Below are 23,109 nucleotides of genomic sequence, written 5' to 3'. Positions count from 1 at the left end.
ATCTCTCCCCACCTTGAGTTAGTTTTTAGTCTTACAGCATGAATTATCTGAATTTTTAAGTAATGTTTGCAAAATTGCAACTACTGCAGTTTATCTGTTGTTGTCAAAGTTGTTCTAAGAATAAAATAATAAAATGTGTTTCTCACTTGTGTACACCTTCAAGCTCAGTAGCAGGTTTATTTGTAAGACCCAGAAAATGTAAGTAATGTATATCGATCAATATCTTAACAATTGCACACTTTAAATATATGAAGTTCTACCCATGTAAATTATAACTCATTAAACTTATTTCACATAAATAATAAAAATACTATTGGTAAGAAGTCTTACAAAGATAATATGTTACCTGTCGAAGCACCCTGAAAATTCAGCAGCATCTACCTTGGCATCTGCCTCTGTTGGGGTAAAGTCCAGGTGTGGAAAACCACACATGTTTTCATGACAGAGTTCTAGAACCCGCACTAGACATGCTCAGCTCTGTGCGGGAGATGGTTCATGGGTCAGGCGTGTGCAGTGCTGAGGAGCACAGGCTCAGATCCCAGAACTCACTCTCACCAGACGTGAGCTCCTGACACATTACACAGGCCCTCGATGCTCTGGGGTGACTCTCACATTTGTAACATGGAACAGACATGGACACTTACAGCACATGATCCATGTCCTTGTGACAATAGGAAATATGATGATGGATGCTCAGTATTTATCACATTGAAATCACATAAGAAGAGCTTATAATGTATAATAAAGTATTACAATTGTCATACACCTCCCCTAGACACTGAGTTGTGATCTGGACCCTGACCTCCCTCAGCTGTCCCACCCCAGGGCTTGCTATATAGCAGGGGACATGCAAATAGGGCCCTCCCTCTGCTGGTGAAAACCAGCCCAGCCCTCACCCTGCAGCTCTGGGACAGGAGCCCCAGACCCAGCATTCCCAGGTGTCCCCATCCAGTGATCAGGACTGAACACAGACACTCACCATGGAGTCTGGGCTGTGCTGGGTTTTCCTTGTGGCTCTGTTACAAGGTAATTCATGGAGAACTGGAGATATTGGGTGTGTCATGGATGTGAGTGAGAGAAACAGGGGTGTGTGTGGCAGTTTCTGACCAGGCTGTGTCTGTGTTTGCAGGTGTCCAGTGTGAGGTGCAGCTGGTGGAGTCTGGGGGAGGCTTGGTCCAGCCTGGGGGGTCCCTGAGACTCTCCTGTGCAGCCTCTGGATTCACCTTCAGCAGCTATGCAATGAGCTGGGTCCGCCAGGCTCCAGGGAAGGGGCTGGAGTGGGTCTCAACCATTAATGGTAATGGTGGCAGCACAAGCTACGCAGACGCCGTGAAGGGCCGATTCACCATCTCCAGAGACAACAGCAAGAACACGCTGTCTCTGCAAATGAACAGTCTGAGAGCCGAGGACACGGCGCTGTACTACTGTGCCAGTGACACAGTGAGGGGACATCAGTGTGAGCCCAGACACAAACCTCCTGCGGGGGCAGAGCGGGGCCACCAGGGGGCGCGAGGGACACAAGGAGCAGAGTCAGCCCAGGGCATGTGCAAGTGACAATAATGGTTCATTTTCTGTCAGACTTTGGGGCTTCCTCTCTCGAAATTTCATCCTGAGACCTTCCTTCTTTCGTGGCTCTGTGCTCGTGACTGTAGTATCTGAATTAGAAGCGTCTTGTTGTAGTAAATGAACACACTCTCACCTGCACACAAGGCAGAACGTCACTCACCTGGACAGAAATGACCCTGCTGTTACCACAGGGGTCAGAGTCCTGAGGAAGGAAGCCCAGGGGAACCTGCTGGGCATTTTCCAACCAGACTCAGCGCACAGACCTCAGTGGGACTCCCCGAGTGGGACAGTCTTTGGGATTCAGGTTGGGACATGTAGGGACCTGGGCAGGGTCAGTGTCTCATAAAACCTAAGAGTTTCAAGTTGTTCTCTCCTCATTTAAACCTGTACATTTCTGATGCAGAAATGATTTAGTTCTAATTTTTTTTCCAGGGAGTCGGTTTTGTTTCTCCCTAGGTTGTATTTTCCCATCTTCATCTTCTCCTTCTACCCCGAGAAAATGGAGGGTGCGGTCTCTGTGTCTAAATCCCAGGGCTCAGGCACTTTACCTGGAGCTCAGGTGTGGCCCAGGCTGTGTCTCCTGTGGGACCTGGGAAAGATTGATGGGACTGTGTCACCCACCATTGCTGGGACCCTCCTGCTGTCACCTGGGCCTGGACTCAAGTTGGAAATGCAAGTGGCCATTAGTAGTTGAGAGAATGAGATTGATTGGTCAAAGTGGGATGTGTCCACTGGGACTCTCACAGAGTCACCTTCAACACCTGTGGCATCAGGGAGACCTGCAGATGGAAACCTCAGTGTTCTGAGCAGTCTGCGGTGGCATCCAGGTCCTTGTGAATGGTGTCCTTGTCCCTCCACATCAAGACACAGCACCCTGGAGTCGAGGCCCTCCTGTGTGAAGTGTCTGCCGCAGATGGTCCTTTGTCCAAGAGCCTCCTCATCCTCCCCCCTCTGCTCCTCCTGACTGCCCTCTCCTATGTTCTCCTCCTCCCTATGAAGAGTAAAATCATTCCTTGTTTTTACTCTCACACCCATCGTCATCAAGAAGGAACCAGTGTCATGTATTCAACAAGAATTTGTCTCTAGACAACATGGGCTTTGGAAACGATTTGTTTCAAAATGTAGTGTGTCATCATGAGAGAGTCTCGTGGAAAATGAGGTGCACCATCCATCATATGAAGAAATTTCCATTCTTGAGTTATCTACATGCCTATCTGTAGACACAGTTGTGTCCTCATTGAAAGTAGGAAACAGTTAATTGTGTGAGAGGCTTTGCCACCTTGTACAGTCCCTGCCTATGAAATGGCTACAGTCAGACAGGAAGGTGGGAACACCACAGTGCAAATCAGGGAGTGTGGAGGAAGGGACAGGACCAGCAGGACAGATGTGACCACTGCTCCTTTGGGGTAACTTTGTTCATTTTAGTTTTTTTTATTTCAGCATACTATGCGTGCATATTTCCCTTGCCCCACCATCCCCTGAGTCAGAGCTTCAAGCGTGTCCATCCCCTAGACCCCAAAGGCAATCACAGCAACAACAAGAAGAAGTAAATGGGGCCTGATGAAATTAAAGAGCTTCTGCACAGCCAAGGACCCTATCAGGAAAGCAAACAGACAGCCTACAGAACGGGAGGAAAGACTCACATGCCACACATTTTATATACTTTAAGTGTTTCCATCCATGTCTATATGCAGATCATATGCAAACTGGTCCTTGCTGTGAAAATGTACAGACCTCTCCAGCAGCTCCAGCTGCTCTTTCATGGCTTCTGGGCATCTACAACGTTCAGTGACAGAAAGTATGGTGTGAATATTTTGGTTCTTTTTTCTTAACATTAGAAAGAGTAATACGGGGTGGGCACCAGTATCCATGTTTCCACTAAATCCACCTTACAAGACATGCAGCTGCCGGTCTCTTTCTCCAGGTGCATACTTTGTCCTCAGACCCTCATGCTCACCTACGTGGGGAAGATGAGAATGTCCACCCACAGACTGTCCCCCACTGCACACACATCCCAGCGTCTCCAGGCTATGGGAGGGCGACATTTGTCTGATGGAGCAAATGTCCTGGGGTGATGTCATGTCTCTGATTGCCCAGAATCCCACGATAGTGGGTTATGTGCTATGAAGATGATGTTGGCCAGTTGAGGAAAGCTCAGGTAGATGTGCAGAAGTGACATCTATTTTGAAATAAAATTTGGAATCTGGTTAGAAACGATGGATGATCGCAGCTTCTGATCATCTGGGATTAAGGTGGTGATACGCAGAAGTGGGGCAATTGTGATTGTGTCTTCTGACAGCCTGGTGCACGGTCACTGCCCTGAGTGCAGTGGGGATGCCAACGCATACTCGCTTATCGCAGCGACTGAGGTCCTATACTAATGTGTTTCATTATCGTTGAGCCAATTATGCATTTAAGTTGCATCTGTGTACATGTTGTCAAACCTGGGAGTTCCAAAGAATACTCCAGTGGAATTACTGGAATCTAAACGTATTCCTCCCTTACTCACTGTGTAAACGTAGCCACACCCTAATGCTGTAGTCACTGCCCTTGCAAAGACTGTGACTGTTTCCTTTTCTGCTAAGCTTTTGTATGAGAAGCTTGAATGTGTTGGGCAGCACCACGTGTTCCTCAGATGGGACACTGGGAGTGAAGCCAGATAAAGGGAGGGGCTGGTGCTATTCCTACTCCTGCTCCTGCTATTCCCGTGAAATGTCCATAGCCGCAGATACATCTGCATCCTGCTAGATTGCAGCCCTTCCCAGCAGTGAAGGGAACTATGCACATGCATAGAGGAAGCCCCAGTGCACTTGAGGTAATGGCCATGGACGTGCCACACCAAATTACTGACGCAGGTGAACCTCTCAGTCAACCCACCTTCCAGTGAACCCCATGCTGAGTGTCTTTTACTGGGCGGTGGCGTCCTTGCCCCAGGAAGTGTCAGGCTGCCACCATGAATTGAATTGGGTGCACGGTAATCACATGGCTGGTGGTCCTGAGTGAGGCCTTGGGTTTGGAAAGACACACACGTGCACTGGATCCAGGCAAGGTGAGTTGCTGCACCTTCCAGAGTCAAAGGTCTTAGTGAATTTGCCATCAAGTGAATCCTTGACTCAGTTTAGGAGCCCTGTGACAACTATGGTGACAACTTCTGAAATCTGTCTTCTTACTGCTACAATGGTAGACTGTGGCTGGTTAGAAATCGTTGTTCCCAGGTACGATCACTCCTACTGGGGGCACAATGTGCTCCCCTGAATCTGAGACCTGGTCTGATGCCCCTCAATTGGAGTCCTCATGACTGTGGACCAGTCAACAACGACAGGCCCTCTCCCACTGACAGACACTCACTCTGCTTTGGAGGCTAAGCTCGTGTACCCATGGAGGCAGGGCCGTCCCTCAGGCCTAGGCAGATTCTGTGGTTTCTCCTCTGCATCCCACACTGGGGAGGTCAAGTGCATCCACCACATGCCTGCGGGTGGCCGAGGGACCAAGGACAATGGCTCTGCAGTTCTCAGGCCTGAGTCACTACAGCAGTGAACAACACGCAGCAACTCTCACTGCAAAGTGCTGCCTTGTGTTAGAGGGATCCAGAGTGGAGGTGGGAGGGGACACTAGTGAATGTCAAGTATGACCACAGGGCCACCTGCAGCAGTGGACAGTGGAGCCTGAACACTCACACTCACAATGTGACTTCCACAATGATGAGAGCTGGCTACTGTCCCTTGACTCTGGTAGCCCCATGGACTGAAAGTGGGCCTGTGTAGCCCTCCTGGAAAGGGAAATATAAGGACAAACTTCAGTGGATTCCTTCTTGGCCCCACTCATGAGGCCTGGGCACAACACAGAGGAAGCAGCACTTGTATTACACTTCGTGAGAACCTGAATCCCCTCAGCTGAGTGAGGCTCATGTCACAGTTAATGCAAAACAGTGTCAAGGGCTGTGTGGGTTCTGTGGCCCAAAGTTTGATACAGCCTTGAAGTTGCAACATTAGAATACAGCTAACTGCCATCGTGTTCTCGTTACACAAAGGGGATTTTGCAAACCCTATGAGGCACGTTCACATTGATCCTGGAGTTGGTTCAGGGGAGCAGTAGGGTCTAGTGATGGGGAGCACAGGCCAGATACTGCAGGTACGTCTTACTGGATACGTGCTTGCTCTTGCACACATTGCACAACTCTTCTATGCTTCTCTTTTTACAATGTCATCTTTAAAATATCATGACCCATAAGCTCCCCCAGGAGTCTCACCTCTTCTCTGGGCCCTGCCCTCCCTCAGGCATCCCATCGCAGGGCTTGCTATATAGCAGGGGACATGCAAATAGGGCCCTCCCTCTGCTGATGAAAACCAGCCCAGCCCTCACCCTGCAGCTCTGGGACAGGAGCCCCAGCCCCGGCATTCCCAGGTGTCCCCATTCGGTTATCAGGACTGAACACAGGCACTCACCATGGAGTCTGGGCTCAGCTGGCTTTTCCTTGTTGCTCTGCTAAAAGGTAATTCATGGAGAGCTAGAGACTTTGAGTTTGTAAGTGGATGTGAGTGAGAGAAACAGCAGGTCTGGGTGGCAATTTCTGATCAGGATGTCTCTGTGTTTGCAGGTGTCCAGTGTGAGGTGCAGCTGGTGGAGTCTGGGGGAGGCTTGGTCCAGCCTGGAGGGTCCTTGAGACTCTCCTGTGCAGCCTCCGGATTCACCTTCAGTGACTACTACATGAGCTGGGTCCACCAGGCTCCAGGGAAGGGGCTGGAGTGGGTCTCAGCCATTAATGGTAATGGTGGTAGCACATACCACGCAGACGCCGTGAAGGGCTGGTTCACCATCTCCACAGACAGCAGCAAGAACACGCTGTCTCTGCAAATGAACAGTCTGAGAGCCGAGGACACGGCCCTGTACTACTGTGCCAGAGACACAGTGAGGGGACATCAGTGTGAGCCCAGACACAAACCTCCTGCGGGGCGCGCGGTGCCACCAGGAGGCGCCCAAGACCCAAAGACCAGAGTCAGCCCAGGAAAGGTGTAGAGGAGAATAATAGTTCATTTCCTGTCAGAGTTTGGGGCGTCTCCTCTACAAATTTTATCCTGGGACCTATATTCCTTTGTGCCTCTTTGCTCATCACAGTAATGTCTGAATTAGAAACATGTTTTTGTAGTAAATGAACACACTCTCACCTGCACACAAGGCAGAACGTCACTCACGTGGGCAGAAATGACCCTGGTGTTACCACAGGGGTCAGAGTCCTGAGGAAGGAAGCCCAGGGGAACCTGCTGAGCATTTTCCAACCAGACTGAGCGCACAGACCTCAGTGGGACTCCCTGAGTGGGACAGTCTTTGGGATTCAGGTTGGGACATGTAGGGACCTGGCCAGGGTCAGTGTCCCATAAAACCTAACAGTTTCAAGTTGTTCTCTCCTCATTTAAACCTGTGCATCCCTGATGCAGAACTGAATCAGTTATATTTTTCTTTGCAAGTCTGTTTTCTTTCTCCCTGGGTTCCATTTTCAAAACTTACTCTTCTTCTTCTTCCCGCACAAAATGGAGGGTATGGTCTCTGTGTCTAAATCCCAGGGCTCAGGCCCTTTAAGTCGAGCTCAAGTGTGGCCCAGGCTGTGGCTCCTGTGGGACCTGGGAAAGATTGATGGGACTGTCTCACCCACCATTCCTGGGACCCTCCTTCTGTCACCTGGGAATGGACTCACATTGGAAATGTAAGTGGCCATTAGTAGCTGAGAGAATAAGTGTGATTGGTCAAAGTGGGATGTGTCCACTGAGACTCTCACAGAGTCATCTTCAACATCTGTGGCATTGGGAGACCTGCAGATGGAAACCTCAGTGTGCTGAGCACTCTCTGGTGGCCTCCAGATCCTTGTGAGTGGTGTCCTTTGGCTCCACATTATCACACCCCACCCTGCAGTTCAGTTCCTCCTGTGTGAAGTGTCTGTCCTAGATGGTCCTTTGTCCAAGAGCCTCCTTATCCTCCCTGCTCTGCTCTTCCTGACTGCCCTCTCCTATGTTCTCCTCCTTCTTATGGAGAGCAAAATCGTTGCTTGTTTTTACTCTCATACCCATCGTCATCAAGAAGGAACCAGTGTCATGTACTGAACAAGGATTTGTGCCTAAACCACATGAGATTCACAAAAGATTTCTTCCACAGTGTGGTGTGTCATCATGGGAGACACTTGTGGAAAATGAGGGGCACCATCAATCTTACCAAGAGATCTCCATGCTTGAGAAATTTTTATGTCTATCTGGAGACACAGATGCATCCTCATTGCAAGTAGAGAAGGAATTAATAGCACGAGAGCCTTTGCGGCATTCTATGGGCCTTGCCTCTGCCATGGCTTCAGAGCAAGACAGTGAAGGGTGAGAACATGACAGTGTGTTTCGTGGAGTGTGGAGGAAGGGAGAAGACTGCCAGGGTAAAGGGGAGTGCTCTGCTTTGCAGTTTTTTTTCTTTAGTTACTGATGGGGAGAAGACCACCGAGGCTTAGGGACCCCATTTCTGAGGCCGTGGGAGGACAGGAGGTGAAGGGATGCTGCCTGAGCAGGAGCCGGACATAAGGGCAGAAGTTAACTGCCTAATTGGGGGACATTCCAGTGATCTGGGAGCACAGCAAAGCAGACTCCCACCTTAAAGCCTGAGGGGCCTCATGCCTAAAAAGCCACGGAGTGGCTTGACATGAAAACCACACATGGCTATGAAGGAAGATTGCAAAATGTCAGCCCTGGAAAACGGACCCCAGACTCCAACTCTTAAAACACACCAGGTTGAGCTCCCTCCCTCCCCTTTCTCAGTAAAATGCCTCAGTTGATGGGGAGCTAACCTCCCTGTAAGAAGTACTAATCTCTTTGTTCCTCAATCGAACGAGCCACAGCTGCTGAGTTCAGAGATACTATCTGTACATAGCTTAAGGCGTAGTTGTGCTTAGTAACGAGCTATGTGTTCCTGCTTCTATAGACAAGAGTAATTAGCTAAGGCATCTTGTGACTTTTAGGGGAGACTTGAAACTTCTACACATTATAACCCATGAGCTTTTCACGTGAACTCATTGTAATGTATAGGATGAAAAAGGGAATAAACACAGGTGCTAGATTTCAGCCAGTGCCACCTGGCTCACGGGAATGCTGGTGGCCCCTGACTTCCCTGCACCCTTTCACCTTACTTTTTCTGTCCGTGTCTTTGTCTCTCCCATCTTTCCAGCCCACAGTTCCCCGGGAACCGGTCATATCATGGGCTTCATGGACCCCCGATAGTTTACAGTATTTTTTTTCTTCAAAATTCCTAGGGAGTAAAAACATACTATATTTATGTAAAGCCCAGGAAAGCTTCCCGGCTCAGGTGTTGGTGAGTGGATACGATGCTGCAGGAAGCTGTCTGTGCCCCTGTGGGGGACAGAGGGAAGTGTTCACTCAGCATGTAGCCCAGGAACAGGGACGAGGTGACAAAGAAAGCAGGTGTCCTCCTGGGGAGACCAGGACTTGTTGATTCTGTTGGCTATGTCTGCAAGAGCTTAGGCAGGGGCACCAGGGTTTGTCCCAGAAAAATGGCATCTGATGAAAAGTCCTGATGTTGAGAGAGTCTGGGGTGGAGTGAGTTACGGGAACCTGCCCGGGGGGTCTCCTATGAGGGCGTGAAAGACATAAGGACGCGACACAGAGGTCCAATTCTCAATAGAAGTAGCAAACATTTTTCATCAGAATCACTGAATGTTACAACAGAAGATAATCTAGTCAAAGTAATGAGGAAAATGTTTAAAAAATTGCAAATGAAGAATATTTTTCCCAGATATTTTTTCATTCAAAGACAAGGAACAGATTTTTTTAAAATCCCAGACAAACAAAAGGTAAAGGAGTTCATTACCGGGAGGCCTGCCTTATAAGTGCCAAAAGGAGGGTTTTTAGCTGAAAAAGTCCATTGATGAATAACATAAAAGTTACGAAAGCACAAAACTTAATGGTATAATTAACATAGAGACATATGAAGAGTACTCTATAATGTTGCTGTGTCAAGCAATTTTATTCTCCTATAAGGGTTAAAATATAAAATTTTCAATATCAACTCTCTTAAAAATTATGTAAACTCTGACATCAGAAACCTAAAATGTAATGGTTGTGTGTAAAAGTGTAAAGTTTTTGACATGCAATGACAATTCAGTTGTTATCAATTGAAAATAGACACTTCTAAGTGTAAGGTGTTTTCTGTAAGCTTCATGTTAACAACAAAAGTAAAATCTATACTAGGCACACAAAAGAAAAATAGAAAGTATTCATAGCATACCACTACAGAAAACTGTCAAACCACAAAGGAGTCAGCAAGAAAAGTAGAAACCAAGGATACATCTGTAAAACGACTGGCAAACAAAACATAGGAGTAGTCACTACATATTGAAATTACTAGGAATATAAATGGATTAAATCAATGAAAAGAAAGAATGATGGAAAGGTTAAACAAATGAATGAATAAAAAGACTCAACTATTTCTCTGGTACAGGAGACACACCTAACTTTTAAAAACACACATAGACAGAAATTGAAGCTATAGAAAAATAAATTTCATGAAAATGAAAACCAAAATAAAGTGCACATAGTTATACTGTTATGGTCTGAGATGCGAGAAATGACCACCTAAAAACCGAATTGAGCCAAATCAGGAGTCTTTATTATCTGGCCAGCGACTACCCTCTGTACCGCCCAAAGGTGAAACAGAAAGTTTTTATACTGTAAGTTTGTGGGTGGACAATTACTAAGATAGAGTAAGCACGTGTACAAAAAGCCTTGAGTAAGCATTGTATCATTTTGTTATCTTTGGTGTAACAAGATCTGGACAGTTTGGGCTCTGGGCCGTATCTTGTTCATGCAAAGCATGAGTGTTGTAACGGCTTCACGCAAAACGTGGGGGCTGTAATCATTTCACGCAGAACATGGGTGTTGTAGTCACTTAGGAATTTCTGTGTTGGGGGTAGCAAGCAGGAGCAAGCAGGTTTACCGAAGCGGAATAGCAGATTAATGATTTTTGGGCGCGAAACTCAGACTGTAACAATACGTACATGAAACACAATAGACTTCAGCTCAGAAGTAGTAATTACAGAAAAAGAAGGACCTTGCGTAATTGTAACTTGTGAATTCATAAAAAGGATATCCCTTTTGTAAATAAATACCCCCTCTCATCAGGGCACTGAAATATATAAAGCAATTATGTAAAAAGCTGAAGGGATGAAAAGACTGCAATACAACAGAGTAGGAGACTTCATTGCCCCATTTTCAGCAATAGGCAGATCATTAAAAGAGAAAAATAAAAAGAAAATATAGGAGACTTCTTGATTTTAAACCAACTTCCCTAACAAATATATGTGGGACACTCCATCCATCTATAGCAGAGCAGGACGACTGTAGTTAAGAAATTAATATGCACTGTACACTTTCAAGTAGCTGGAAGAGAGCATTTTGCATATTCCAAACACAAAGAAATCATAAATGTCTCAGATTATAAATTTGCTATTTGCCTGATTTGATCATTAGACATTTTATATACATGTAATATAAAAAGTCTAAAATTATTAAGCAGATTTAAAAATGTTAAAAGTCCTTTCTATTTAGATAGGATGGTATTGTCACACAGTAAAAATAAACCAACACAGAGCTGAAAAATGGATATTACTTTACCTTTCAATAGTACATTTCCTAAAAATGATACATGCATTCAGTTTTATAAAATATATTTAATTGTATTTTATAATATTGGTTGGAATGGACACACTTTCACATAGAAAAATATAATCTCCACTTTGGAGAACTCCTTCATAGCATGAATACAGATATTTTCAACTGAACCAAGTGGAAAGAGTAACATTGGGGCAGTGCCCGTGTGTGTGTGTGTGTGTGTGTGTGTGTGTGTGTGAGGTGTGGGAGCCTTTGCAAGTGCACAGAGCTACGTCCATGGCGGATGTGTTGTGTGCGTGTGTGTGTGTGTGTGTCTATGTATGTTTATGCACCTTCAAATTCTAAGAGATTTTTGGGTATGTTACTTGGGGTTTGTCATAATATTTGGAAAATTGTTGCCTATATAATTCTTCAAATATTTATTTTTGTCTGTTTTTAATTTTCCTTTGGAATGTGAAACATACATATTACAATTTTCATAGTGATATTCTGTCTTCTTCACTCTTTTTGTCTATGCAACTTGGTTTGTGTTATTCTCAATGACACTTTCTTAAGTCTCTCGTTTCATTTTTGGGCTGAGCCCACTCTACTGACGAGGGCACCCAAGGCGTCTTCAATTCTCAAGCACATTGTTTGATTATTTCATGTTTTACGTTTGATTCTTGATGTTTCCATCTGTCAGCAGCAGGCACCTGTCTGATCCTATAGTCTGCCCATATTTTCCCTTAGAGATTTTTGTGTATTAACTCTAGTTGTTTTAAATATTCTGTTGATTTAGATCATTCTAATATGGTGTCATTTCAAAATCACATTCTGATCATTTGTCCATTATGACTTTTGTCTTCCTCTTGGAAATGTTTTCTAATTTTTGTGGGTAGCCAGACACATTGCACTGGACAGTTGGTGGGGCCTCATGACCTATGCTGTATTTATGCATCTTCTCCCTGCAGTTTCTCATACCCTACCGTGACTAGGCCTTTCTTGTGGAGGTTTCTGACCATCTCCTCAGGACCACATTTGGAATCAGTTTCTGCAGTGGCTACCACAGTTGAAGGCTGTTCCTTCTACGTCCACCAGAGGCTTCAGATTCCTCCAGTGACCCCGGTTTCTGTTTCCTGCTTGGCTGTATGTTTGCACCTTGTGCTGTCCTGCAGAGGTCTGTCTGTGTCAGCTCTGCCACACGCGGTCCCCTGTGACAAATGTCCCCCTGACATTTGTCAATGGATGGACGGGGTGGGCTGAGGTGGGATTGTCTGCCCTTCGGCAGAGCTGTATTTCTAGTGGGCTGGGGGCCCTGGGTCTGGCTGCTGCCTCCAGGTGTCCCCGTCTCTGCCGCAGAGGAGCTGATGGTCCAGCATCTTGCCCGTCCTCCTGGGGTACAGTGTCCCTGGTTGTCCCTCATTGTTCTCTCTCCCAGCTGCAGGGGTTCTCCCTCAGTGTCCTTACCTTCCAGGTGTGCTGCCCTTCCCTGCAGATCGAGGCTTTTATTCCACAGGGAATGGGGAGGTGGCTCTGGACCTAACCTTGGTGGGGACCTCTGTTCCCTCCCAGGTCCTACAGGGTCCATCTGTGCCCCCAGGATGCCAGTTTTGTGGGTTTTGTGGGAGATTAATTCTCAGTTCCACAGTGGTGATGGGGGTGGGTCTGGATGCACTTCCGAAGTGTGTGCATCCCTCTCTCCCAGAGAGCACCTTCGCAAGAGGGAGAGTTTGTGACTGTCCCTGTTACAGAGGACAGAGACAAGGGGAGGGGAATCCCCTTAAACACAGGCCCCTGAGCATTTCCCAGCAGGACGCCTTCACCATGCTCAGCCTCCAACAGTCCAGTGCACGCTGGCAGCTGCATCCGGCCGTAGCCTGCATTGTATATGGCAGCCCCTGCCCTGGAGCAGTGAGCTCCCTGGCTCTGTCACTTCCTGCAAAACTCATCTCTGCCCTCCTCGGGTTAGTTTTTAGTCTCATAGCATCAATTATCTGAATTATTAAATAATGTTTGCAAAATTGCAACTACTGCAGTTTATCTGTTGTTGTCAAAGTTGTTCTAAGAATAAAATAATAAAATATGTTTCTCACTTGTGTACACCTTCAAGCTGAATAGAAGATTTATTTTAAGACCCGAAAATGTAAGTAATATATATCGATCAATATCTTAACAGAAAAAATACTGTAACTGTGTTCATTGGAATACTATGCCTTGTTATCATCTATGAATGTATGATACACACCACGGCACCGCTGTTACTCACCTTTACACTGAGTTAATAAGAGTACAGATTACATTATTCCATTTTTACATATTCTAGAAAATGAAAGCTAAAGTAGTTTAACAAGATCAACGTCTGCCCAGGGGATGGTGGAAGAAGGTTAGCAGACAGAAGGGACGACAGAAGAAGAGATGGAAACATTACGGAGAATTGATTTGCTCACTGTCAATTGTCAATATTTGTCAATTGCACACTTTAAATATATGATGTTCTCCCCATGTCAATTATAACTCATTAAACTTATATCACATAAATAATAAAAATACTATTGGTAAGAAGTCTTGCAAAGATAATATGTTACCTGTCCAAGCACCCTGAAAATTCAGCAGCAGCCACCTTGGCCTCTGCCTATGTTGGGGTAAAGTCCAGGTGTGGAAAACCACACATGTTCTCATGACAGAGTTCTTGAACCCGCACTAGGCATGTTCACTCTGTGCGGGAGATGGTTCATAGGTCAGGCGTGTGCAGTGCTGAGGAGCACAGGCTCAGATCCCAGAACTCACTCTCCCCAGACGTGAGCTCCTGACACATTACACAGGCCCTCGATGCCCTGGGGTGACTCTCACATTTGTAACATGGAACAGACATGGACACTTACAGCACACGATCCATGTCCATGTGCCAATAGGAAATATGATGATGGATGCTCAGTATTTATCACATTGAAATCACATAAGAAGAGCTTATAATGTATAATAAAATATTACAATTGTCATACACCTGCCCCAGACACTCACTTGTGATCTGGACACTGATCTCCCTCAGCTGCCCCACCCAGGGCTTGCTATAGAGCAGGGGACATGCAAATAGGGCCCTCCCTCTGCTGATGAAAACCAGCCCAGCCCTCACCCTGCAGCTCTGGGACAGGAGCCCCAGCCCCGGCATTCCCAGGTGTCCCCATTCGGTGATCAGAACTGAACACAGACACTCACCATGGCGTCTGGGCTGCGCTGGGTTTTCCTTGTTGCTCTGTTACAAGGTAATTCATGGAGAACTAGAGATATTGGGTGTGGGAGTGGATGTGAGTGAGAGAAACAGGGGTGTGTGTGGCAGTTTCTGACCAGGCTGTGTCTGTGTTTGCAGGTGTCCAGTGTGAGGTGCAGCTGGTGGAGTCTGGGGGAGGCTTGGTCCAGCCTGGGGGGTCCCTGAGACTCTCCTGTGCAGCCTCCGGATTCACCTTCAGCAGCTATGGGATGAGCTGGGTCCGCCAGGCTCCAGGGAAGGGGCTGGAGTGGGCGGCGGTTATATGGTATGATGGAAGTAAGCAATATTATGCAGACGCCGTGAAGGGCCGATTCACCATCTCCAGAGACAACAGCAAGAACACGCTGTCTCTGCAAATGAACAGTCTGAGAGCCGAGGACACGGCCCTGTACTACTGTGCCAGTGACACAGTGAGGGGACATCAGTGTGAGCCCAGACACAAACCTTCTGCGGGGGCAACGCGGGGCCACCAGGGGGCGCGAGGGACACAAGGAGCAGAGTCAGCCCAGGCCAGGTGCAAGTGACAATAATGGTTCATTTCCTGTCAGACTTTGGGGCTTCCTCTCTGGAAATTTCATCCTGAGGCCTTCCTTCTTTCGTGGCTCTGTGCTCATCACTGTAGTGTCTGAATTAGAAGCGCCTTGTTGTAGTAAATGAACACACTCTCACCTGAACACAAGGCAGAGCGTCACTCACCTGGACAGAAATGACCCTGCTGTTACCACAGGGGTCAGAGTCCTGAGGAAGGAAGCCCAGGGGAACCTGCTGAGCATTTTCCTACCAGACTCAGCGCACAGACCTCAGTGGGACTCCCTGAGTGGGACAGTCTTTGGGATTCAGGTTGGGACATGTAGGGACCTGGGCAGGGTCAGTGTCTCATAAAACCTAACGGTTTCAAATTTTACTCTACTCATTTAAAACTGTACATTTCTGATGCAGATACGTTCCATTGTTTGTGCAAGTCCGTTTTTTTCCTCCCTAGGTTCTATTTTCACATCTGCATCTTCTTCCCCCCAGAAAATGGAGGGTGTGGTCTCTGTGTCTAAATCCCGGGGCTCAGGCCCTTTACCTGGAGCTCAGGTGTGGCCCAGGCTGTGGCTCTTGTGGGACCTGGGAAAGATTGATGGGACTGTGTCACCCACCATTGCTGGGACCCTCCTGCTGTCACCTGGGCCTGGACTCACGTTGGAAATGCAAGTGGTCATTAGTAGCTGAGAGAATGAGATTGATTGGTCAAAGTAGGATGTGTCCACTGGGACTCTCACAGAGTCACCTTCCTCACCTGTGGCATTGGGAGACCTGCAGGTGGGAACCTCAGTGTGATGAGTGCTCTATGGTGGCATCCAGGTCCTTGTGAGTGGTGTCTTTGTGGCCCCAGCATGATGACACAGCAACCTGCAGTCGATTCCCTCCTGTGTGAAGTGTCTGCCGCAGATGGTCCTTTGTCCAAGAGCCTCCTCATCCTCCCCCCTCTGCTCCTCCTGACTGCCCTCTCCTATGTTCTCCTCCTTCCTATGGAGAGCAAAATCATTCCCTGTTTTTACTTTCATACCCACCGTTATCAAGAAGGAACCAGTTTCATGTATCGAACAAGGATTTGTTTCTAAAACACACAGGATTCAGAAAATATTTCTTCCAAAATGTAGTGTTTCATCATGAGAGATTCTTGTGGAAAATGAGGTGCACCACCCATCTTATGAAGAGATTTCCATGCTTGAGTAATTTCCGTGTCTACTTGGAGATACAGATGCTTCTTCATTTCAAGTAGTAAAACATTAAGCGCATGAGAGACTTTCCAGTATTCTATGGGCCCTGCCAATGAGATGGCTACAGAATCAGACAGTAAAGGTCCTTTTAATTACCAAATTGTAGAGTGCTTATGTTTGTGTTGTTCAGGGAGTGGCCATAATGCCATAAGTGCTTGTGGAGTATCTTTGGATATGGAATATCAAGAATTTCTGAAAAATTTACTTATTTTTTATTTCAACATATTATGGGGCTTGTTTTTGTTTACATGTATCAATTTTGTTATGCTTGAACCAGGGTTATAAGTGTGACTATCACTCAGATAGTGTTCATTGTACACATAGGGTAGGATTTCATGCATCCCCTCTCCCTCTCTCCCCGCTGTTTGATTTCCAGTGAGTTTTACTTCCCTCTGTGCACACGTGTGCTTATCAGTTAGTTCCAGTTTAATAGTGAGTATTTGTGATATTTGTGTTTCCAGTCTTTAGATACTTCATGTAGGATAATGGTCTCCAGTTCTATCCAAATTGGTGGAAAGGCCTTCATTTATCCTTCTTCATGGCTGAGTAGTACTCCGTAGTATACATATACCACATTTTGTTAATCCCCTCATGAATTGATGGGCACTTGAGTTGTTTCCATATCTTTGCAATTGTGAATTTTGCTGCAATAAACATTCAAGTTCAAGTGTCTTTTTGATAAAATGACCTCTTTTCCTTTGGGGATATACCCAGTAGTGGGATTGCTGGATCAAATGGTAGGTCTACTTTAGTTCTTTGAGGAGTCTCCATACTATTTTCCATAGAGGTTGTATTAATTTGAAGTCCCACCAACAGTGTAGAGGCACTCCTTAATCTCTGCACCGACACCACCATCTGTTCTTTTTGGATGTTTAATAAAAGCTATTTAAACTGGGGTAAAGTGATATCTCATGGTGGTTTTAATTTGCATTTCATTGATAATTAGTAACATTGAGTATTTTTTTCAGGTTTATTGGACATTTTTCTATTTTCTTTTGCAAAGTTTATATTCATGTCTTTTGCCCACTTTTTAAATGAGGTTACTTGTCTTTTCTTTGCTGACTTGCTTGAGTTTTCTGTAGATTCCAGTTATTTGTACTTTGTTGCATGTATAGCTTGCAAATGTTTTCTCCCATACTGTACGTTGCTATTTATTTGCTCTATTGATTATTTCCCTAACTCTGCAGAAGCTTTTTTAATTTAATCAAGTCCTATGTATTTATTTTTTTATTTTTGTTGTGCTGTACTTGGTATTGGGGTCTTCTTCACAAATTCTTTTCCTAGGCTAATATCTATAAGAGTTTTTCCAACATTTTCTTCTAGAATTATTATGGTTTCATGCCTTACATTTAGGTCTTTATGTACCTTGAATTAATTTTTGTGAGTAGTGAGAGATATGCACCTTGTTTCATTTTTCTGCATGTGGCTATCCAATTTTCCCAGCACCATTTATTGAATATGGTGTATTCCCAGTGTATATTGTTGTCTGCTTTGTCAAACATCAGTTGGCGGTACGTACATAGTTTTATATCTGGGTTCCTTGTTCTGTTCCATTGGTCTATGTCTCTATTTTTGTGCCAATGCTGTCTTGTTTTTGTTACTGTAGCCTTGTAGTATAATTTGAAGTCTGGGAAGGTGATGTCTCCAGATTTGTTCTTTTTTGCTAAAGATTGCTTTGGCTATTCAGGCTCTTTAAGTGGTACAAAATGAAGCATAGAATTATTGTTTTTAGATCTAAGAATTATGATGTTGGTATTTTAATGGGGATTGCATTTACTCTGTAAATCACTTTGGGTACTATGAACATGTTAACAAAGTTGATTTTACCAATCCAAGATCATGATATGTTTTTACATTTGTTTGTATCATCTGCAATTTCTTTGTTCAGTGTTTCATTGTTCTGTTTGTAGAGATCATTCACTTCCTCGGTCAAGTATATTTCTAGGTATTTTGTTTCCTTTGTGGCTATTGTTAATGGTATTAAGTACTTGATTTGACTGTAAGCTTGACTGTTACTGGTGTACTGATATTGGAATGCTACTGGTTTGTGTATATTGATTTTGTAACCTGAGACTTTGCTGAATTAATTTATCAGTTGTAGGAGGAGTCTCTTGGTGAAGTCTTTAGGGTTTTCTAGATATAAGATCATATTATCACAAAAAGTGATATTTTGACCTTCTTTTTCTTGATTTGAAAACCTTTTATTTTGTTCTCTTGCCTGATTGCTCTGGTTAGATCTTCCAGCACTATGTGGAATAGAAGTGGTGACCATGGGAATCCTTGCATTTTTCCAGTTCTTAGTGAAATGCTTTCAACTTTTTCCCATTGAGTATAATGCTGGCTGTGGGTTTGTGATATATGGCTTTTATAATCTTGATATGTTCCTTCTATGCCTAGTTTTTTGGTGGTTTTCAATTGTAAAAGGGTACTGGATTTTTTTAATGGAGATGATCATAGATTTTGCTTCTGTTTATGTGATGAATAACATTTCTTGATTTACATATTTTGAAACATCCTTGTATCCCTTGGATGAAGCCCACTTGGTCATGGTGAATTTTTTTTTTTTTTTTTTTTTGGAAATGCTGTTGAATTCAGTTCACAAGCATTTTATTGAGGATTTTTGGATCTATATTCATAAGGGATATTGGTATGTATTTTTTGTTACTGTATCTGTGTCTTTTCCTGGATTTTGTATTAAGATGATGCTGGGTTTGCAGAATGAGTTTGGGGAAAGATTCCCTCCTTCTAGATGTTATGGAATAATTTCTGCAGAATGTGTATCAATTCTTCTTCATAGGTGGTAAAATTTAGCTGTGAATCCATCTGGCTGGGGATTTATTTGTTGTTGTCATTATTGGAAATATTTTATTGCACCTTCAATGTCTTTGTTCATTGTTGGTCTGTTAAAATTCTATTTCGTCCTCTTTGAGTCTTGGAAGGTTGTGTGTTTCTAGAAATTTGTCCATTTCCTGTATGTTTTTTAGTATATGTGCATAGAGATTATCATAGTATTCACAGATGATATTTTTTATTTCTATGGTATCAGCTGTAATAGCTCCTTTTTCATTTCTGATGGAGTTTTTTTTTTTTTTTTTTTTTTTTTTTTTTTGAGACAGAGTCTCACTTTGTTGCCCAGGCTAGAGTGAGTGCCGTGGCATCAGCTTGGCTCACAGCAACCTCAGACTCCTGGGCTCAAGCGATCCTCCTGCCTCAGCCTCCCAAGTAGCTGGGACTACAGGCATGTGCCACCATGCCCGGCTAATTTTTTCTATATATTTTTAGCTGTCCATATAATTTCTTTCTATTTTTTAGTAGAGATGGGGTCTCGCTCTTGCTCAGGCTGGTCTCGAACTCCTGAGCTCAAACGATCCACCCACCTCGGCCTCCCAGAGTGCTAGGATTACAGGCGTGAGCCACCGCGCCCGGCCTCTGATGGAGTTTATTTGAGTCTTTTCTCTTCTATTCCTGGTTAACCTACCAAAAATATATGAATTTTGTGTGTTTATTCAAAGAACCGAATTTTTGTTTCATCGGTCTTCTGTGTAACTTTCTTATTTTCAATTTTATTAAGTTCTGTTCTGACCATAGATATTTCTTTTCTTCTGCTGCATTTGGCTTTGGTTTGCTCTTCCTTATCTACTTCCTTGAGGTGTGTCATTAGATTGTTCATTTGTGATCTTTCTGCCTTTTGATGTAGGTATTTAGGGCTATATCATTCCCCTTAGGAATGCTTTTGATATATCCAATAGTTTTTGAAAGCTTGTGTATTTTTTTATTTCAGAATATCACAGGATTGCAAATGCTTTGGCTACTACATATATTGCCTTTGCATCGCCCAAGCCAGACATCATGCAAAGTTCCCATTAGGTGTGAATTTATAATTCTCCTCCCCACTCACACCTGCCCACCATCCTATGAATGTTACTTCCATATGTGCACATAAGTGTTGGTCAATAAGGATCAGTTTAATGGTTAGTACATGTGGTGCTTGTTTTTCCATTCTTGTGATACTTTACTTAGAAGAATTGGTTCCAGTTCTATCCAGGATAGTACAAGGGGTATTAATTCATATTTTTTATGGCTGAGAAGTACTCCATGATATACATATACAAAATTTTATTAATCCATTCAAGTATTGATGGACACGTGGATATTTTCCAAGTCCTTGCAATTGTAAGTTGTGCTCCTATGAACATCTGAGTCCAAATGTCTTTTTTATGAAGTGTCTTTTTTTCCTTTGAGTAAATACCCAGTAGTGTAATTGATGGCTCAAATGGTAGTTCTACTTTTAGTTCTCTGAGGTATCTCCATGTTTGCATAGAGGTTGTACTAGTTTGCAGTCCCACCAACAGTGTAAGAGTATTCGCAACTCTCCACATCCACACCAACATTTGATGTTTTGGGACTTTTTGATAAAAGCCATTGTCACTGGAGTTAAGTGATATCCCATTGTGGTTTTGATTTGCATTTCCCCGATGATTAGAGATGTTGAGCATTTTTTCATATGTTTTTTGGCCGTTATGCTGTCTTCTTTTGAAAAGTTTCTATGCATGTAGTTTGCATTCTCGAATTCTTATAGTTTCAAGCCTTAGCTTTAAGTCTGTTATCCATCATGAGTTGATTTTTGTGAGAGATGAGAGGTGCGGATTCTGTTCCAGTCTTCTACATGTGGCTATCCAACTTTCCCATCACCACTTATTGGATAAGGATTCTTTTCTCCAGTTTATGTTTTTGTCTGCTTTGTCAAACATCTGATGGCTATACAAGGATGGTTTTATATCTGAGTTCTCAGTTCTATTCCATTGGTCTATGTCTCTGTTCTTGTGCCAGCTCCATGCTGTTTTGGTTACTATGGCCTTGTAGTATACCTTGAAGTCTGGTAAACTGATGCCTCCCAACTTGTTCTTTTTGCTTAGGGTTGCTTTTGCTATACAAGGTTTTGTCTAGTTCCATACAAAGCATAGAATAAATTTTTCTAGATCTATGAAAAATGACATTGGTATTTTAAAAGGGATTGCATTGAATCTGTAGATCACTTTAGGTAGTATACACATTTTAACAATGTTGATTCTGCCACAACATGAGCATGGTATCTTTTTTCCATCTGTTTGTGTGCTGTGCTATTTCATTCCTGTGTTTCATAGTCCTCCCTGTAGAGGTCTTTCACCTACTTAGTTAAATATATCCCTAGGTATTTTACTTTCCTTGTTGCCATTGTGAAAGGTATCGAGGCTTTGACTTGGTTCTCACTTTGACTATTTTTGGTGTATATGAATGCTACTGATTTGTGTACATTGATTTTGTATCCTGAGACTTTGATGAATTTGTTTATCAATTCCCATAGTCCCTTTACAGAATCTTTGGGCTTTTCTAGATATAAAATCATATCTTCAGTGAAAAGCAATAGTTTGACATTCTCTGCCCCCATTTGGATGCCCTTTGTTTCCTTCTCTTGTCTGATTGCTCTGGCTAGGACTTCCAGCACTATGTTGAGTAGAAGTGGTGATAGAGGGCAACCTTGTCTTAGAATCCAGTTCTAAACAGGAATGCTTTTAATTTTTCCCTGTATTGAATGATGTTGGCTGTGGGTTTGTCACATATGGCTTTTATAATTTTGAGTTTAGTCCCATCTATGCCTGTTTTGTGAAACATTCTTACCATAAAAGGGTGCTGAATTTTGTGGAATGCTTTTTCTACATCTATTGAGAGGATCATATGGTCTTTGTTGTCACTTCTATTTATTTGGTGAATTACATTTATAGATTTATGTACGTTGAATCCTGCCTGCATCTCTGGAATGAAGCCCAGTTGGTCATGATGGATTTTTTTTTATAAGCACCTGAATTTAGTTTGCTAGGATTTTATTGAGAATTTTTGCATCTATATTCATGCAGGATATTGGTCTGTGGTTTCCACTTTTTGTTAAGCCCTTTCCTGGCTTTGGTTTTAAGGTGATGTTTTTTTCGTAAAATGTGTTGGGGAGTACTCATTCCTTCTCGATGTTGTAGAATAATTTCTACAGGATAGTCACCAGTTCTTCTTTGTAGGTCTGGTAGAATTCAGGCATGAAGCCATTTGGTCCAGAACTTTTGGGGGGGGAAGGTTTTTTATTGCTGCTTCAATTTTGGTACTTGATATTGGTCTATTTAAGAGTTCTACTTCTTCTTGATTGACCTTAGGGAGGCTGTGTGTTTCTAGGAATTTGTCTATTTCCTCCACGTTTCTAGATATTTTTATAATATTTAGAGATGATATTTTGTAGTTTTGTGATATCAGTTTTAATTTCTCCTTTTTCATTCCTGATTGAGTTTACTATAGTTCTTTTCTGCTCCTAGATAATCTAGCAATAGACATGTCAATTTCATCTTTTCAAAGTACCAGCTTTTTTGTTTTATTAATCTTTCATATAATTCTTTGTTATTTATTTCATTTAGTTCTGCTCTGACCTTGGTTATTTCTTTTCTTCTGCTGGGTATGGGATTGGTTAGCTCATCCTTTTCCAGGTCTTTAACACATGCATTAGTTTGTTGATTTGTGATCTTTCTTACTTTGGGATACAAACATTTGTGGCTATAAATTTTCCTCTCAGGGGTGCCTTAGCTGTGTCTCACAGATTTTGATAGCTTGTGTCCTCTTATCATTTAGTTCAAAGACTCATTTGATTTCCATCTTAATTTATTCCTTGACCCTATAATCATTCAGCAGTAGATTGTTTAGTTCCAAGACTTTGTGTAGAGAGCAGTGTTTCTGTTGGAGTTGATTTCTAATTTTATTCCACTGTGATCTTAGGAGATACATGGTATAATTTCTATTTTTTTTTAATTTGTTGAGACATGTTTTGTAGCCAAGATATTAGAGAATGTTCTATGAGCTGATA

At 43.5% G+C, this 23,109-nt stretch overlaps 1 gene segment (V, D, J or C); it reads left to right on the top strand.

Annotated features, from left to right (window-relative positions):
- The first annotated feature begins 980 nt into the window (after positions 1-980).
- Positions 981-23,109, top strand: part of LOC138397063 (immunoglobulin heavy constant mu-like) — an 87,663-nt gene continuing 65,534 nt past the window's right edge. The window contains 2 exon segments of the C gene segment in view: positions 981-1,026; positions 1,130-1,440. Coding sequence covers positions 981-1,026; positions 1,130-1,440 — 357 coding nt within the window.

This window comes from Eulemur rufifrons, chromosome 2 (genome assembly GCF_041146395.1).
Source record: "Eulemur rufifrons isolate Redbay chromosome 2, OSU_ERuf_1, whole genome shotgun sequence".
NCBI classification, from domain to species: Eukaryota; Metazoa; Chordata; class Mammalia; order Primates; family Lemuridae; genus Eulemur; species Eulemur rufifrons.
This window is presented reverse-complemented; position numbering and strand designations above follow the sequence as displayed.